At 38.1% G+C, this 14,295-nt stretch overlaps 1 protein-coding gene across 7 annotated transcripts in view; it reads left to right on the top strand.

Moving 5' to 3' along the window:
* Positions 1-14,295, top strand: part of LOC125631151 (meiosis-specific coiled-coil domain-containing protein MEIOC) — a 53,115-nt gene that overhangs the window by 29,080 nt on the left and 9,740 nt on the right. For all 7 annotated transcript variants that reach the window (XM_048837402.2, XM_048837399.2, XM_048837401.2 and 4 more), the window contains 5 exons: positions 904-1,070; positions 6,697-6,798; positions 9,834-11,634; positions 12,903-13,037; positions 13,169-13,349. In XM_048837402.2, coding sequence (XP_048693359.2) covers positions 904-1,070; positions 6,697-6,798; positions 9,834-11,634; positions 12,903-13,037; positions 13,169-13,349 — 2,386 coding nt within the window. The remainder of the gene's footprint in view (positions 1-903; positions 1,071-6,696; positions 6,799-9,833; positions 11,635-12,902; positions 13,038-13,168; positions 13,350-14,295) is intronic.

The raw sequence follows: 14,295 nt of genomic DNA, 5'->3' as shown, positions 1-14,295 counted from the left end.
GAGCCAGCTGAAGAGTTGTGGCATGCCCCATGCTTATTTTTACTTGTGATTTGTGTCAAGCTCCATTAGGATGGAAACTGGAGTTGAATTACGATGCCCCAAACAGCATTTTAAAATTATCTTTGGTTAAGTAAAGCTACCTTTAAATGTGCTGCATACTTTTTAAAATGTAACTTTATCAAAATATATTCTGCATTTAAACCTGATTTGATAAACAAAGGAAGTATTATCTGTAGTTAGTTAATTGAACTGATTGTTTCTGGTTACCATTTCCTTTAGATTTTAGAAACCATAGCTCTCGTCCTTTCTCACCTAGTTTTTATGCATAGACTGGAAAGGAAAGCAAGTTTTCCTGCCTTTTTTCTTTTCTTAAATTCTGAATCCATTTCTCAACTTTCAGTGAAGTAGTCATTTAACGAACAAGTTGAATAAACTGAAATAAAGAAAATATTCTCTCTGCAGCTGTGTAAGTGGCTTCTGTTATCAAAATCTGGTTAACACTTCAACAAATGCACTTCCAGGTGCTTAGCACAGTGAATTCCACCAGTTCAGTGGTTTGACTTTCCTTAAAATTTCAGCATAAACATGTGCTGCTTGAATATTATTTAGTTAATTAATTTTGATAGATTATACTAAGTTTAGGCCTTAACATAAGTTGTCACAATTTCAAATTTAATTTTAAATAGGTTTATTTTTAAAAAGAAAAATCTGATTTAAATAACACATCTGATTTTTAAAAAAAACCATAGTTATGGATTTGCAGAAACAAAGTTTTCAGAAAGAAAAAATATTACCTCTTTTAAAAAACAAACAAACTTCCTTTTTTTCAAAAGAGGTGCCCTTTATTGTTCACCTACATAAACTCTTCACATTTTAAAACTGTTCACTCTCTTTTCAATTTAGGTAAACGGCAAGAAACAAAAAATGGACACTCAGTTATTCTCCCCATTGTTAGGAGGGATCACAAGTACACCACCACCCCTGGAATCATCCCGGTTATATAGTAATTGGTCTGTATGTGGAGATGATACCAACACAGCAACTTCTTTACAAGACTGCACCAAAAAAAGGTACTAAATAAGTATAATCTTATGCTGTTCGCTGTTTTCTGTAAGACTGAAAGTTTAATTGGGTAGGAGTGTTTGAGTATTGAAAGGAAGAAGTTATGGGATAACTACAGAAACTCATGGCCAATAAATTACCTGCATTGAGTAGTATTTATCAAATAACTTTGGAAATCATGGTTATACCTTTTTTAATATGTGACCGAAGATTTCCTTATTAGGGAACGTAATGGGAAAGTCAAGTATCAGACAAATCTTGATCTTTGTATAATAACAAATATTTACCTTTTGAAAAAGCTTCCTTGTTACATCACGTCATTATGGCTCTTTTTGGTGACAGAGGGAGCTGTTTTCTGTAACAGCAGGGGTACAGTGAATGCCAGTTTCTTCCTCTTGTTACTGAACAGTACAAATGGATGAAGGTTAGGGGACATATGTGTGTGGAACTTCTCCACCACCCGTATCATAAGCATGCACATGCCAGCTTTCTGGGATTTATAGTCTTAACCAGGGGTATGCAGAGGTCTTCCAGGGGGTACATTAACTCACCTAGATATTTGCCTAGATTTACAACAGGCTACATAAAAAGCACTAGCAAAGTCCATACAAACTAAAATTTCATACAGAAAAAATTAGAAAGTAAGCAGTTTTTCAGTAATAGTATGCTGTGACACTTCTGTATTTTTATGTCCGATTTTGTAAGCAAGTAGTTTTTAAGTGAGGTGAAACTTGGGGTACATGACAAATCAGACCCCTGAAAGGGGTACAGTAGTCAGGAAAGGTTGAAAACCACTAGTCTAGTCTAGTCTCTCTCTCCCTCTGTTTACATAACTCACCAGAGATGCCTGTGCAGCCCTGAGGGCCCTCACTACTTGCATCACAGATTTAGCGCTGCTAGATGATTTTGTTACATTGTAACTAAAATTTACTAGCTCAACCAGTGGTGTAGGATAGCTATTGAGCAACTTTTTATTAGTGGCAGAAGAGATCTGAAATACGGGATGTTCCAGTCTCAACATGGTTTACTTGATCCACTTACTCTCCCATCAAGGTGGGCAGCCTATATTAAGTATTGATAGACAGGAATCATGTTAGCTATTAAATTAAAGTTTTTAATGGACGCCACAGTCTGCACTCTGGTCCCTCTCTCCTAGGCCTGGGCTACTTTTCCCATCTAATCTTTCCTACCCTAGTCATTCAGTAGGCTTATGAAACTGTTGCTGCAGCTGCCTGCTGTTAGGCTAGTCTGGCTCTGTATTACCCCTTCTTTTGTCTACTTCTATTTTCTTTCATATTCCTATTACCCTGTTCTGTTTCCTTTCCCCTTATATACCGGACATTTAAATGAGTGCACTCATGCTATCTCACATTTATCTTAGTCATCTTAAGATAAATATGTGCATCTGTTGAAGTATTTAGTGTATCTTTATGGTAGCTTTAGAAATATATAGGCAGCTGTTAACAATTAGAGAAGTTATATAAATGCAGACCTCTCTCTCCCTCCCCCTGTGCTCTTTCCATCTCTATTCCCGGTGAGGTCTATGGCATGCATTCTTACATCAGGGTTGTATTATGCTAACTACCACAGTAATTTGTTGGCCCTTGATACCCATGATGACATCATCTGCATTTTCAATATAAGTATCTCATTTTAGTATTTGTAACTCACTACATCAGAAATAGGAAGCCTAAGAAAGAATAGGTGCTGTGATGGGTTCCCCCCGGGGTGCCATCTGGAACTGGGGTCCCACTAAGTACCCACAAGCCTAGGCTCCCTCTCACACTGTGCTGCTGTGGCAAGCTGCAGACCCACTCCCACACTTCCACCAGCATTTCACCCAGGTAGGGACACGCCCAGTTGCAGTTACACGCAGGCTCTCTAACCACCAGCTTCCCAGCCTGGGACACCAGAGCAGTACCGTCCTGCCATGGTCAAATCTGGCCAGTATATGGGTTTAATACCCGGTCCACCTCTCCCTCAATGTGAAGAGAACAATGCACACTTGTGGTAACCAAGCAGAGATTTTCCCCGAGCACTCCAGTCAAAGCTCACCGGTTTAGATTAAAACATAAACAAGTTTAACTGCAAAAGATAGATTATAAATGCTAGCAAACAGATTAAAGCAGATTACCTAGCAAATAACTAAAAAACGCAAACTAACCTTAATATACTAAATAGATTGGATATGAATTAGCAGATTCTCACCCGGAGAAATGATACAAGCAAGCTGCAGATTCTTAAGGGGCAAGCAGCATTTGCTTTACAGCTTGGAATTCCCAGGTCTTTTATTAACAGGCTAGAAATCCCTTTAGCCTGGGTCCAGCACTTCCCCCAGTTCAGTCTTTGTTCCTCAGGTGTTTCCAAGAATCTTCTTGTATGGGGAGTGAAGAACTCCAGATGATGTCACTCACTGGATTAAAGGGAGAGATTAAGGAAGATAAAGGCATTGCTGAGAAGCTAAATGATTTTTTTAAAATCAGTCTTCACTGGTGAGAATATTGGGAAGAATGACAGAAATGTAGGACTGAAAGGGACCTCAATAGGTCATCTTGTCCAGTCCCCTGCACTAAAGGCAGGACTACATAACAGACCATTCCTGACAGGTGTTTGTCTAACCTGTTCTTAAAAACCTCCACAACCTCTCTAGGCAATTTGTTCCAATGCTTAACCACCCTGACAGGAAGTTTTTCCTAATGTCCGACCTAAACCTCCCTTGCTACAATTTAAGCCCATTGCTTCTTGTCCTATCCGCAGAGGTTCACAAGAACAATTTTTCACCCTCCTCCTTGTAACAACCTTTTTTCAAAAACAGTTATGTCCCCCCTCTGTTTTCTCTTCTTCAAACTAAACCCATTTTTTTCAATCTTCCCTCATATGCATGTTTGCTAAACCTTTGCTCTTCTCTGGACTTTCTCCAATTTGTCCATATCTTTCCTGAAATGTGGCACCCAGACCTGGACAGAGTACTCCAGTTGAGGCCATTATTAGCAGGGAGTAGAGTAGAAGAATTACTTCTTGTGTCTCGCTTACAACAGTTGATCACCACCCTCTTTATAACAGCCCTCAATGTTTTTGAAGACTATTATTAGACCTTCCTGTCAGTCTTCTTTTCTTGAGACTAAACATGCCCAGTTTTTTTAACCTTTCCTCGTATATCAGGTTTTCTAAACTTCTTATTGTTTTTGTTGCTCTCCTCTGTACTCTCTCCAATTTGTCCACATCTTTCTTAAAGTGTGGTGCCCTAACCTGGAGACAGTACTCCACCTGGGGCCTCACCAATGCTGAGTAGAGTGGGACAATTACCTACTATGTCTTTTATACTACCCCAGAATATTAGCCTTTTTAGCAACTGCATCATGTTGTTGTCTCATATTCAATTTGTGGTCCTTTGTAACCCCTTGATCCTTTTCAGCTGTACTACTGCATAGCCAGTGATTCCCCATTTTGTAGGTGTTATTGCTCTTTTTTTATTCTCAAGTATAGTAATTTGCACATGTCTTTATTGGATTTCATCTTTCTGATTCCAGACCAATTCTTCAATTTGTCAGTATTTTGAATTCTAATCCTGCCCTCCAAAGTGTTAGCAATCCCTCCCATCTTGGTGGCATCTTCAGATTTTATAAGCATACTCTTCACTCTACTATCCAAGTCATTAGTGAAAATATTGAGTAGCAGCAGACCCAGGACAAAGCTCTGTAGGCACTACATACATCCCTTAGTTTGACACAGAACCATTGATTACTCTTTGAGTATGGTCTTTCAACCAGTTTTTTACCCACTTTATAGTAATTTAATCATTTCCCTAGTTTGCTTATGAGAATGTCCTGTGGGACTGTGTCAAAAGCCGTAATAAAATCAAGATATCTCACACCTACAGCTTCCCCCTATCCTCTTGGCCAATAACCCTGTCAAAAATGGAAATTAGGTTAATATGGCATGATGCATTCTTGACAACTCCATGTAGGCTGTTACTTATAACCCTATTATCCTCTAGGAGCTTACAGTGGGATTGTTTAATAATTTGTTCCAGTATGTTTCCAGGTATCAAAGCTAGCTTGAATGGTATCTAAATTAGCCACTGTTCCACAGGAGTGGAGGGCAGCAAATTTGTACATATATTTTAAAAAGGGTCTGTGGGTGACTGGAATTATAGTTCACAAAGCTTTGCATCTGTACCTGGCAAATTTATTGAAATGATCATTTAAAAGGGAAAACAAAATGTCTGAAAGATCATGATATGATAGGATTTAACCAGCATGGTTTCTACAAAGGAAAATGTCTCATTAATATCTTACAATTCTTTGAACATGTCAGTGAGGTAGTGGATAAAGGAGAAACAGTTGATGTTTATCTGAACTACCAAAAAAACCTTTGACCAGGTCCCTCAAAAAAAACCAAACAAAGTAGTCATGGACTGAGAGGTGAAGTATTGTTACGGATCAAAATCTGAGGAGGAGCTAGGAAGCAAAGGGCTATGTCTACATTGCAAATATTACAGCTGAACCTGCGCTGCTGTGGTGTAGATACTTTCTACAGTGATGGAAAGGTTCTTTTTTTAAATCCACTCCCTTGAGAGGTGGTAGCTAGGTTGACAGAAGAATTCTTCCTATGACCTAGTTGGTGTCTATACTAGGGCTTAGGTCGGCTTAGTTATGTTTTTCAGGAGTGTGACTTTTTTTCAAACCTCTAAGCAACATAGCTACATTGACCTAAGTTTAGGTGTAGGCCAGGTTGAGGATTAAGTGGCCAAAAAAGAAATATTTCCCACAATGTGTAATTAAGCTGTGGAAGTCACTACCACAGAAAGTTGTTAAGGCAAGAATTTAACAAGATTAAAAAAAGGATTGGATACTTGACACAGATATCAAGAATATCCAGAGTTATATTTAGGTTAAAAATTGGTGGAACAGACATTAAACCAATCTCTGACTATTATAGATCACAATCAGACCTAAAGTTGGGAGTGCTGGGGCGCAGAACACAGTAGGGTTATTACATCTCGTTATATTTGGTGCTGGCCACTGTCAGAGACAGGATTCTGGATTAGATTGACTTTAGGTCTGATCCAGTATCGCAATTCCTATGTATCCTTTTGTAGTAATTTTCATGGAGCTGGTTGGAGGATTTTGGGTGTTGTTCCTCCCACTCTTCACAGGAGTGTTGCAACCCACTTCATGTCTGCTCAGTCCCCACCCACTCTTATCTCCCCAGAACAGCTTTCTGTGGAAGAGGGAGGAAAAGGTGACAAGGAGGCAGATGACATCCCATCCATCCATCTTTTTTCCTTCCCATTCCCCTGTAAACATTCTAGAAACCAAAAACAATGCTTTGTGCATGAGGGCTGAGATCTGCACAAGGGGCCATGATGCTGATGCTTTAAAACATACTAGTTACTCAGATATGTGTTTACCATCAAAGGTATGATAGAAGATAATACTTAGCTTCTCATCTGCAAGGAACATTATTGCATTAATTTTTGGTGGGTGAGGAAGCTTCCTTTTCTCCTCCTCCTATATTTATAATATGTTACTGCTAAAGAAATCAGAAGGTAAACTTTTGTGTGTTTTCTCTTTATTGGTGGCTTTTTCTCCTGAAGACAGGATCATATTTGTCTGGGTCATTATTTTTCAGGGCACAGATAAATCTGTCTTACTCTGGCAATGGCCCAGATATGTTTGGGTTAGTGTCGAGCATCCTAGAGGAGCCAAACAAGCCAGAACCCGTTACAGATTGGTAAGTTTATACTGAAAACTTGCATGGTGTTGTATGTCTTACATTTTAAAGTAAGTTTTATATATTTTACATAACAGTAGACATTTGACAAGACAACTTATGTGTTGTCTGACATAGTACTGAGTTTTAAGATATTTAAATAAGCTATCATCAAGTTAAATGGGAAAGATCTGTTACTAGTACTTACTTGGAATAAACTAAAGTAGAAAGGCAGTCTTCTGTTTATCCTTCTACCAGCAGATGGCAACTGGAAAGAGAAATGCATGTCTTTCGTTACTTTAGTTTTATTAAGAGTAACTTTATTATTATGACTGTGGATATATCTGAAGGTAAAGGTAGCTCATAATTCAGATCATTCTGAAATATATTTGTATTTCTAGATACTATAAAAATCTTAGGATTTTGAACTGATTGATCATTGCAGCTAAATCATTTTGAGTAAATGGCCTCCAACTTAAGAATTTTGCTGTAGCATAGGCAGCCTTTTTCACTCAACTAAGACAAATGTAGAAGGTTTTATAGTGGGGGTTTTAACGATATATACACAAGGCTATTAAAAAAAAAACCATTATAATACCGTCCGCATTTGTTTTAGTTGAGTGGAAAAGGCATCTTACCAAATGCTATGGCAAAATTCTTCAGTTGGAGGCCAGTTCCTCAAAATGATTTAGCAGCACTGATCAATCAATATAAAATGCTAAGATTTTTATATCTACACATACAAATACATTTCAGAATGCTTTGAATTGTTTATATATTTCCAGGATTTATGAACTATAATATCTAAGAAAACAAAAAATACCCCCCCGAACAGTAGCCAGTCCTGCAAATCAGTATTTTTTTTTTCTTCAATAAACTTACAGGGATAACATCAGAAGCAAAACATTAGTGTTGTATCTCTTCCCACATCATCCATCTGTCTTGTCTTTTTAGACTGCAAACTATTTGGGAGCAGGGACCAGATTTATGTTCTGCAAGGTACCTAGCATACTTTTGGGTCCTAACTAAATAATACTTTTAATTATACAACTGTGATGAAGTTTGCTAGTGGGATCTATGCAAATTATATTGTAGGAACATGAAAGTTAAATTTCTACCATTTTTGTTTTCCAAATGCAAAAAATATTTGTATGTAACAGAAGAAAATAATATGGCACTTTGAGTGCTATACTGATGAGATGCTTATTCAAAAGACAATGTCATAAAGTTGTGGGAATATACCAGCAAAGGAGGTACTCCCTTTTATTACTGTCATGAATTTTGGAGTGTCTTTCCTTTATAAAGAGAAGCAATGATATATTGATAATGCATAATGATAAGAGCCATAATTTTGATTGTCCCCAAGAAGAGCCCATATTTTGGGTATAGAATCGTAGAATATCAGAGTTGGAAGGGACCTCAGGAGGTCATCTAGTCCAACTCCCTGCTCAAAGCAGGACCCATACCCAATTAAATCATCCCATCCAGGACTTTGTCAAGCCTGACCTTAAAAACTTCAAAGGAAGGAGATTCCACCAACTCCCTAGGTAACCCATTCCAGTGCTTCACCACCCTCCTAGTGAAAAAGTTTTTTGTAATATCCAACCTAAACCTCCCCCTCTGCAACTTGAGACCATTACTCCTCATTCTGTCATCTGCTACCACTGAGAACAGTCTAGAGCCATCCTCTTTGGAACCCCCTTTCAGGTAGTTGAAAGCAGCTATCAAATCCCGCCTCATTCTTCTCTTCTGCAGACTAAATAATCCCAGTTCCATCAGCCTCTCCTCATAAGTCATGTGCTCCAGGCCCCTAATCATTTTTGTTGCCCTCCTCTCAGGGCTGTCCTTAGGATTTATGGGTCCCTATGCAATATTATTAAACTGGTGCCCCTATGCCTGATGGCAGCCCAGGCTCACATGTGTATTTTAGATAAGGGTGGCCTTTTGAAGGATTTATTTAAAAAACTATATGTCTGAAGAGCCAAGCATTGAAGGCTAAAGATGAATACTCAGATTGTGCATCTAAAAATCTATGCAAGGATTTTTTAGAGATGTGATTTTTATAATCTTCAGCAACCCACTAATGAAATATTTTTAAAGCAAATTTTAAACTTAAGGTCCTGTAGACTAACATGTTCTGAGGCAACCCCGCCGATCAGCGCCTCCCGCATCTCCTGATCAGCTGTTTTGTGGTGTGCAGGAGGCTGTGGGGGGAGGAGCGAGGGCACTGCAGGCTCAGGGGAGGGGGCGGGAAGGGGTGGAGTGGGGGCAGAGCCAGGGGTTGAGCAGTGAGCACCCCCCGGCACATTGGAACTTTGGCACCTGTAGCTCCTGCCGTGGAGTCGGTGCCTATACAAGGAGCCGCATATTAACTTCTAAAGAGCCACATGTGGGCCACCCCTGTCATAGAAGATTGCTAAGAGGGGAGGCCATCAGACATTTTCAACTATTACAGGAGTCAAATCTGTATCTGACGGCTTACGAATATTGTTAAACATCGAGCAGGATGATGTGTATATTTAAAACAATGATTAGAAAACCTTATAGAAAGGAATTTAAATAAATGCTTTCTTGCTGGGGGCAAAAACACACTTTTGAACAAGGAAAATGTAATTAAAGAAATAAGAATTACTGCAGAACATGGAATCGACCTTGCGGAGATGTTGTGAGGCTTAATTTTGTTTTAGAATACTAAGGAATCTTTCTATGGAAAGTGCTATATAAGTTCAAATGTCAATACAGAAACTCTTAAAGAATAAAAAATTAAGTCTCTGAAGATTACGAAGGGCAAATAGTAGTGATTGAAGCACCAAAATGTGACTAGAAAAAACAATAAAAAATAGACTTTAGGAAATAATTATAGGCTGTCAACAGTCTAGTACACTAGTAGTTTTTTATTGCTGATTTCTGTGACAAAACTTCTTGAAATTATATCTTTAGCAAAGGTTTTAGTAGTAGCTTTGCATTTTGAAAAGACACTAAACTCTCTGAACAAAGCTATAATGTAACATAAATGTGTTTGGTCATTCCTAAAAGTGCAATTCTATTTGTTACAGGAATTCTCTGTCGAGATTGTTTCCCCCTATGTGGGCATCTGACATTGGAAACAATGGTGACTTCTCAGGTCTGTCTTCTAAGCATCCTTTACAAAGTAAAGATTTTCCAAACCTGATTGGCACACAGAGCTATTATCAAGGACACTTGCAAAAGTCACCTGATGTAGAGACTTTACACAGAGGATTTGAAGACCTTCATCTTATAGAGTCTTGGCTTTCTCCTTCTGACCCATATACTCAGCCATCTGATGATATCTTGAACATTTACCCTGAAAATTCTGCTTTTGAAAATAATGCCATAATTCAGCAAGAAGGATTAGCATTTCAGAATGTACAATTTAATCAGCACGTGTGCAATTATGATAAGATGAACTTAAATGGAGACAGTGAAAAGAACTGCTCTGATTTTAGTAAATTTTCTTCTCAATGCAGAATTAAAGATGGCACTGGTATTCAGAAAGAGTATTGGGAAACTGACAGAGCAAGAGGCAAACTTACAAAAAATGACAAACAAGAGCAAGCAAAGTACTCCAATGATGCTAATGGCACTTGGGGCAAAATGTTCCAGGACAACCATTTGTTTTCTAAAAGATATGAAGATTTTACAACTTCTCATAAATCACAGCCATCTGTTCACCAATCGCTCTATTTTTTCAATCAACCATTTACTAAAGAAAATAGTTTTCCTGGAGGATCAAATAGAAACCCACAGGAAACGCACTTGCAAAATGGCCATAATAGCTTCAATTTGGGAGAAACCTGTAATAACTCTGAATGTAAGAGCCATATTAATCCTAAAGAATGTTCTCGTAAACCTTCTGAATATCATTTATCTGTAAAAACTGCTCAACAAAATGGAAACTTTCATTCACCTTACCGTGGACATACGTGGCTGGATGGTAAAATCTTAAGTCCCACATCTACATCAGATATTGCATATAGGAAGCAAAACCAAGTAGTAACAAGCCCACAGTCTTCTTCTGGGGTTTCAACTATGTCCAGTGGATCTCCAACACATCAGTCTGTAACCCAGCCCTCTTATTACTCACAGTTGTCACCGGTGCCCTCTTCAAGGAAAGATGGAAGGTTACAAATATCAAATAGTGTTCCTGGTAACTTGGGGGGTTCAAATTTCTTTGCAGAAAATCAGAAACAAATTAAACCTATTGGACATTCCCAGCATGATTCATTGACTAATAAAGGCCAGTATCGTAAAATACCCGTTAATTTGTCACACAACTGGTTAACACAGCAGAATTCGGCAAGTGATGAGTCTGAAAAGTATCATAGGTTTCGCAAAAAGCAAAACCAAGATAACTGTAATAAAGATGAAAGAAGAGGTAGAAGGAATTGGATACCCCATCCTGGGTATGCAGGGCAAAATCAGCAACAGTTCAGCATGTTCCGAAAGAAGCAAGAACAGAATGGTGGCAACATGTCAGATTTCATCAATCCTTCTTTTCTTCCTTCTTTCCCATTAATGTCTGATTTTAAGCAAAATCCCAATTTTACTCCATTTAATCCCCATCCTTTTCCATCAGCAAATAATTTTGCTTTTCCTCCATCACCATTTCCATTCTCGGAACTTGTTGATCTTTTTCACTATGATGATTTTAACCATTTGAATCCCTTCATTAACGACCTATTTTGTGGGGAATTAAGTGCACCATACTTTGCCTTTCCAACTCCTTTTAACAAGTATAGGCCTCCAAGAAATCGCAGTGGACCTGCTAATGAGCTTCATATTCGACTGGAGGAGTGTTATGAACAGTGGAGAGCTCTGGAGAAGGAGAGGAAAAAGGTAATAATATATACCATGATAGACTTGTATGTGATTATAAAGGAACAGCTAGGTAGAGTAGAAATTCCTGCATCTTACTGGTAAAAAGGAGCCAGTCTTGCTGCCTTTTTGAAATATTGTGACTTTAATTCCACTCTAAATATTTTGAGCCCCATCTACAACCATCTATTTTGAGTATACAAAATTGTAAGAAGATACCAAACAGTGTGAATGTCGTACAATTGTGCGTGAGACTGAGATTCACCTTTCATTTTTCAGGGGCACAGGAGTTAGGACCGCTTATTCAGCAGTAATTTTCTTGAACTAAATTACACCTGACACCAGTGGTTGCTTAACCAAGTACCCTCTTTGGCCAAAGGTCTTATATTATCTGGTGGCATGGATCCTATTCTTCGGTTCATGTTGTTCAGTGCAAGTTTAGTAGCCAATAGTTACCACTATCCATGGATCGTGGAAGAGGCTACTGATGTGACTTGTATAGCTAAAGCCTGAATAGTTGATAAAGCAGGGACTTTATTAGTCCAGCTATTTTGGATAGTACTCAGTTCAGCATGAACTGAGGGAGGGCCAAGAGGATGGTTGTTTATATCTGACTTCAAATATAAGAGATATGTCACTCTAAAACATATTATTTTGGCTTTGTCCAATATATCTTTATCTGCCTGGTATTGGGCTTTGCTTAGGCCTGTAGTCATAGGTGAGTTTCATGTCCATGTGGATGACTTTTCAGGGCTGATATCTTCTCAAAGCCAATATGTTAAACCGGGGATTATCCTTGGGGGTTTCAAACACAACCACTGCAGCAATTGAGGACATCTCATGTACTTGCTAGTAGTTCCTGGATTTGACCATCTGAGAATCCTTAACAAAATGTTATCAGTAGGCAGTTGGGAATTCACATCTCTAATTTGGTGTGACAAAGCTACAGTGTAACCTTTCAAGGACGGTGCAAGATCCTTCTATTTACTTGTATCTGTACCCAAGACTGGTTAATATTGTAAAAGTAATTTTATTTATTGGTTACCGATGTTGATTCTAGATTTATGCTTTAAAGTAGTACTTGGAATTTTTGGAAGTACCCTTATATTTACAGCCAGTTGTTGGCAATTTAAAGTTTAATCATGACTTCTTATTGTTTTAAATGCCTCCAGAGACTTAAACAGCAGACACATCTCATCCATCCATGTAGAAGTGAAAAAATAGAAAAGCTTAGGCTATAGGATGAAACTCCATTCTAAATATTTTAAAGGTATGTGTTTTCTCTTCAGACTGAAGCTGATCTTGCAAGAAACTTTCCAGGAAAGCGGGTATCTAGCTCAAATAACACTCCTGTTTCTCGACTTCCTGCTAACCCTTCACGAGTGGATCGTTTGATTGTGGACCAGTTACGAGAACAGGCCAGAGTAAGCATACTTACAGCATGGAATCTTCTGCAGGGATTAGTAACATCAGGTTATATTTTTGTGGGTTTATTATATTTTGTGTAGGATTTTAAAAAATTAACTGTTTTTGGTGTTTGAAATATATTCGTTAGGTGCTCACCTTAATAGGAAAAATGGAAAGGCTTCGTGGTACTCCTGTCCATGGGAATATATCCAAAACTCTGGAACATCATTTAGAAGCCATTCATGTTACACAAGCGAGGCGGAAAGATGAGATTGTCAATGCTGCCAATCCACAGAGACAAGGAGCACCTCGCTATAATAATGAAAAAGGTAAATACTTTTGATTGCTTTGTAGTTCTAAAAATTGTTTTTTTTTCCAATTGGTATTCAGTTCAATTTGTAACACATTTTAAATGTTGTTTTAATGGTAACAAGTAGACTTACTCCCTTAAACAGAAACTTTCTCTATATGTGTGCCTTTGACTTTAAAAGAGAAAAATCCCCCTCACTTGTATCAGGTAATTTCTGCATAGACTTTATTCTGTTTTGTGTTGTTGATTTTTAGACCCCTTCTTGTCACAAGATATTTTCTCGGTTTAAAAAAAAAAAGCCCTCTTTATTTTATTAAATAATCAGATTTTGTTAAAGACTCTGGATGAATTCCTACTTGTTTCAATGCATGCTGCTATTTAACAGGCAGGGGATATGAGAGTTATCGCTGTAAAAAGGTAGCCTATGACTGGGAATTGATACCAAACAAAAATATCTGCCAAGTAAGCAATTCACCATCCTTAATTAGGTTGTACTCATTTTAACAAATTGAGCTTCGTCATTAATAGTGATTTGAGAGTGGGCTTTCATCCTTCTTAGCTTACACAGTGAAAATTTCCTTGGTCTTACACTGCTTATTAATTGATGTTTTGTTTGTCACAAAACCACTACAAATTTGGCCTGATTGGCAGCTTCTGCCGAGGTATAGCAAGCAAGACTGTTTGATGACAGGAGTCAAGTGCACTGGTGAATCAAAACCAGACCTCTTTTGTTGGGATCCCATCTATCCAATCTGGAGGCACCAAAAAAAAAAAAAAGAAAAAGAAAAGTTGGGTTTCTTTGTTTTTGCTTTGTTTAAAAAAAAAAAAAAAAAGGAAGAGGAGGGAGGAGGATAACTCTTTGTGTAAGATAGAAGCCCAGGATCCTAAGGTTAAGCATATTGTGGGCTAGTACTTCCCTGCTAGCAGTGAAAAGAACAGGCTTTACCACCAGATCTTGGTGTTGA

Source organism: Caretta caretta, chromosome 2, assembly GCF_965140235.1.
Source record: "Caretta caretta isolate rCarCar2 chromosome 2, rCarCar1.hap1, whole genome shotgun sequence".
In the NCBI taxonomy this organism is placed as follows: Eukaryota; Metazoa; Chordata; order Testudines; family Cheloniidae; genus Caretta; species Caretta caretta.
Note: the sequence above shows the minus strand (reverse complement) of the source record. Positions and strands in the feature narration are given on the sequence as shown.